At 59.5% G+C, this 4564-nt stretch overlaps 1 protein-coding gene across 1 annotated transcript; it reads right to left on the bottom strand.

Annotated features, from left to right (window-relative positions):
• Positions 1–218: 218 nt before the first annotated feature.
• DUSP1 (dual specificity phosphatase 1) lies at positions 219–3263 on the bottom strand. Its single transcript, XM_046668553.1, has 4 exons — positions 2665–3263; positions 2266–2411; positions 1679–1898; positions 219–1248 (listed from the first exon to the last, which is right to left on the bottom strand). The coding sequence occupies exons 1-4, from the start codon at positions 3029–3031 to the stop codon at positions 878–880; spliced, it is 1104 nt and encodes a 367-aa protein (XP_046524509.1). The 5' UTR covers positions 3032–3263; the 3' UTR covers positions 219–877.
• Positions 3264–4564: the final 1301 nt, after the last annotated feature.

Genomic DNA, 4564 nt, shown 5'->3' with positions numbered 1-4564 from the left:
ACTTGGGCTCCCTGGGTGACATGGTCGGGGATACAGCTGTGGTTTTTTGTGATAGATCACACTCTCTACCTCCCTTGCAACCCAGCCATCCTGCAGCCACCAAGGAGTGTGGGGTCAGACCGAACACACACTCTGGAGGCCCGCCTCCGGGTTCTCCACTATTCCACCAGTGCAAGAGGGGTGTGGCGGGGCTGCCCAAGAAATAAAGCATTGCAGGATCAATAGAAATGTCATAATTTATTCTGTAGTATAAAAAAGTTATCCTTGTATAACAAAATGTCTTCTTAGAAGAAGAAATATATTATTTCAGGTCATAAATAATCAGCAAATATACAACTGTTGGCAACTAAAAAAAAACCCAACACTGGTGCTTTCCATCAGTGCTGAAAACAAACCTGTTCGGGATCTATTTACAGGATATTACAGTACTCAAACACAAAAATTGAGGTATTTGGTTCTTCTAGGAGTAGACACTGACGCTTGTGAAGGCAGACCACCTCCACAAAAATAAATAAGGTAAATTCTCACACATATATGTCGCCGGGAATGGTAACACTGGTAGGTATGTCAAGCATGAAGAGTTCCTACGAAAAACGGGGGGCGAGCAAAAAGAAACCGGCTCACAAAGAGTCCTTTCTCTTGTGCCCCTTTTTGTCAGAGGGACTGCATGTACCCACTATATATTGGTCCCGAACGTGCTGAGTCCAGCAAATGTCTCGACGCTAAGTCATCACTGTGACTGCCTGGGAACCCAGCGGAACTCAGGTGAAATTAAATAAATAAGGACCGGCCCTCACGAGCCCCCTCCCCGGAGTCAGTGCGTTTCTCCTCAAGGAGCCTGGAGTCCGGTGGGCTGTGCGGATCGCCTCCCGCGGCCTCAGCAGCTGGGAGAGGTCGTAATGGGGCTCTGAAGGTAGCTCAGCGCACTGTTGGCGGAGTGGACGGGGATGGAGACGGGGAAGTTGAAGACGGTGGTGGTGGAGGAGCTGCGGTCGAGCACGGCCATGGCAGGGCTCCCGGCCTCGGCCGAGCAGTGCGGGGCCAGGACCTGGGACTCGAACTGCAGCAGCTGGCCCATGAAGCTGAAGTTGGGGGAGATGATGCTTCTCCTCTGCTTCACAAACTCAAAGGCCTCGTCCAGCTTCACTCGGTTAGTCCTCATGAGGTAGGCGAGGCAGATGGTGGCAGACCGGGAAATGCCCGCCTGGCAGTGGACAAACACCCTTCCTCCGGCATTCTTGATGGAGTCTGGAAAACGAAGGGCAACTGCTTACTCAAGAGCTCAGAATGACCCCGACCCCAGGCATAGGGTGTCTGAGAAATGTCATGGGTCCTGTCCAGAGGTGGCCACCCTCGCCTCACGCCATCACACGGACACTGTTCGTGGAGGCAGTGGGGCACGGTGCAAAGAACAGCGAGGGATATAACCTCGCCCAGCCATTGCCACCCAGCAGATTGATACTGGACAAACCAATTCAACTCTCTGAACTTCGGGTTGCCAATTTGTAAAGTGGGCCATCAAATCCATTATTTTGCAGGCATGTTACCCACACCACACTGACATTTAAAGTCTGGAGAAAGGCTTAGAAGAAGGTCATTCAAGTCCTTGCCATAGAGTTGGGCCCAGTGGCTCAAATGGGGGAGTGAGGCAGAAGTCCCAGGCACCTGTTCCACTCACCTATGAAATCGATCGCCTCGTTGAACCAGGAGCTGATGTCCGCCTTGTGGTTGTCCTCCACCGGGATGCTCTTGTACTGGTAGTGACTCTCGAAATGGTTGGGGCAGTTGGCTGAGACGTTGATCAAGGCAGTGATGCCCAAGGCATCCAGCATGTCCTTCCGGGAAGCATGGTATGCACTGCCCAGGTACAGAAAGGGCAGGATCTCCACTGGGCCACCCTGAAATCCAGGAATATCCAACAACTGTCAAGCTTCGCTCATGTCAATGCCAGTGCCCACACCCACAAAAACTCCCGGCTGGAAAAGTCAGTTTCAATACTGGGCGAACTTCTCTGCACTGCCGTTGTTGTCTAAATAATTGGGGACTAAACCCACGTGCCTGGGCAGGGCTAACAGGTTCGTTTCTGTAGTGCTGGCAATTCGAGACTCAAGCTCCATCATACCACTTAGCCATGGGATCAATAAGTTCCCTGTGTCCCCTCCGTTATTAATAAGCCGCAGGTCACTTTCCATATTTTCACCAGCGCTGCCCTTCCAGACCTTTGCCAGCTGTTCCTTCTCCCCTCTGGCACGGTCCCCTACTAACCTGGTCATAGAGTGGGGTGCTACAGGAACTGCACCCTGATTCCGCGCTGTCAGGGACGCTGGTACTCAGGGGAAGGCTGAGCCCCATGGGGGTCGACTGTTTGCTGCACAGCTCCGGGCAGGAAGCTGAAAAAGCTTCATATCCTCCTGGGAATACAAAGAGACATTGTTTCCGTTAGTACCGCGGGAGTGAGAGGGCACCTTCCTTCAACTCCCCCACCCACCGGGGCTGGAAGTTTACCCCGGAGAGGCTCGGATCGCCTTTGTTCCTAGAGGCAAACAATGCCAATGACAAGTCCCCAGAATCCGACTCAGGCGCCCACGCGCTCCAGGTGGGGCAGGGGTCCCCCGACAAGGCGGCAGGGGGCGTCCGGCCGCCCGAGGGTCCCCGCGGGCGTACCTTTGAGGAAGAAGACGTGCGCGGCCCGTGCCTCGCGGCAGAGCGCGCCGGCGGCCAGGGCCAGGGTGCCGTCGCGCTTGGCGCCGTCCAGGGAGGCGCTGCGCTCGTCCAGCAGCACCACGGCGTGGTAGGCGCCGGCCAGCAGGCGGCCGCGCAGCTCGGCGTTGGGCACGATGTGCTCCAGGCCCATGGCGCCCTTGGCGCGGCGCCGCACGATGGTGCTGAAGCGCACGTTGACCGAGCCGGCGATGTGGCCGGCGTTGAAGGCGAAGAAGGAGCGGCAGTCCAGCAGCAGGCACTGCGCCGCGCGCTCCCGCAGCAGCGTCCGCAGGCCGCCGGCGTCCAGGGAGCCCACCTCCATGACCATGGCCGGCCCCAGCGCCCCCAGCGTGCAAATCCTCCCGTGCCCTTTGTCCTCGGGAGCCAAGAGCAGGGCGACCGCTTTCGAGGAAAAGCCCGGCCCTGGCTTGCTTTGCGCCGAACCCCAAACTGCCTTTGACTGAACGAGGGAGCGCGGTGCGGGACTCCGGGCGCCTCGGCTTCCTTGCTTCTCCCCGGCTCTGCCCCTCCGGCCCCGCTGCACTTCCAGCCCTGCTGTCCTTCACTGCGAGCTCGGCCCCGGGGAGCGCGGTTATATGTGGCCTCTCCCGGGACGGGGCGGGGCGGAGCGGGCGCGCAGGGGGAGGGGGTCTGTTTGTTTGAATGGCGGTCACGTGACCGGGTGGTGACGTCACCCGCCCTGCCCGGCTTGGCGCCGGCGGAGCCAGAGGCGAAGACGTCATCGGCCTCCGAGCGGGGTCCGCTGGCCTGGCGCTGGCTCGGGCCCCGGCCCCCGCCCGGCCGTCCGGCCTGCGCATGGCGCGTCCCCGGGGACCCGGCCCGCGCTGCTCCCCGGCCCCAGCGTGGAGCAGAGAAGGAGGGCGGACTGCCAGCCGAGGGCTGACCTCTGGCACAGCGGGCAGCGTGCCCGCGGCCTCGGCGCCCCCCCCCCCGCCCCCTGCCCCCTGCCCCCGCGCCCCTCCCTGCGCCCCCGGCCGCCTCCGACCCGAGCGGAAAGGGGCTTCCTGCGCCTTCGCAGACACGTGTGCCCCTTTCATTTCCGCGTCCCCAACAGGCGGGGAGGCAGGGTCCCAAGGAGAAGCGATTTACTTGCCCAGTATCACAATGGGGGGCGGGGGGGACCGAGGGGAGAGAGGAGCCTGAAATAAGGGTCGGAGAAAAATTAGAAGTTTGTTCATAGAACTGTTCCTACCAAGAACAACCGGGGTGAGTTGGGCTGGAGGGTTTTAGGGAAATGCTTTCCTGTTTCCCAGCATTTCCTGTTACTTAAAAAAAATGTACATTTAACAAGTAAAATGCCTTCCAAGCAAACCCCCAGCGAGAAAAATGTTATTCCTAGTGGTGTGGTCCCTAGAAGACTTCGAGCCGGGGAATGGGGCTGAAATCAAGGTGGGGGGTCGCAAGGTGCCCTTGCGGTTGGCTGGGTTTGGCGTTTGGGGAGACGACCCCCAGAGCAACTCGACAGCGCCCCCCAGGGGCCGCCTGGCGCGTTTCTGGTCACGTTTGCCTGGGACAGATGGAGCCGCGCCGGCTCGCCCTTTATTCCCACAAATGTGTACGGATTGGGAGCTTTCCGTGCGCGGGGCTGGGGGCTCCAGCGGGGGGCTGAGCCCCCCACCAACACCACCACCAACCCCAGGCCCTGGTTCTCGCCATCTGTATGGGCTGAACTCGAAATCCCGTCTTACGGCTTTAGGAGGCTTTCCAGGACCTGGACAAACGTTTGGGAAGACCCCATGCGGTCACCCGCCCCCTGAGCCCCAGTGACGGCCCCCAGGGCAGCGGAGACCGCTGTGGCGGCAGCGACGCGCTAGGTACACAAACAGAAAGGTTGCGCCAC

This window comes from Equus quagga, chromosome 7, assembly GCF_021613505.1.
Source record: "Equus quagga isolate Etosha38 chromosome 7, UCLA_HA_Equagga_1.0, whole genome shotgun sequence".
In the NCBI taxonomy this organism is placed as follows: Eukaryota; Metazoa; Chordata; class Mammalia; order Perissodactyla; family Equidae; genus Equus; species Equus quagga.
The sequence above is the reverse complement of the archived record's forward strand: the minus strand, read 5'-3'. Positions and strand labels throughout refer to the sequence as shown.

Excerpts from the sequence above, each read along its gene's own strand:
- DUSP1 (XM_046668553.1), bottom strand. The coding sequence starts at position 3,031 with ATGGTCATGGAGGTGGGCTCCCTGGACGCCGGCGGCCTGCGGACGCTG. Across the intron at positions 1,899-2,265 it reads GCACCCCACTCTATGACCAG|GGTGGCCCAGTGGAGATCCT; the intron begins GTTAGTAGGGGA and ends CCTGGATTTCAG. Across the intron at positions 1,249-1,678 it reads CGAGGCGATCGATTTCATAG|ACTCCATCAAGAATGCCGGA; the intron begins GTGAGTGGAACA and ends TTCGTTTTCCAG.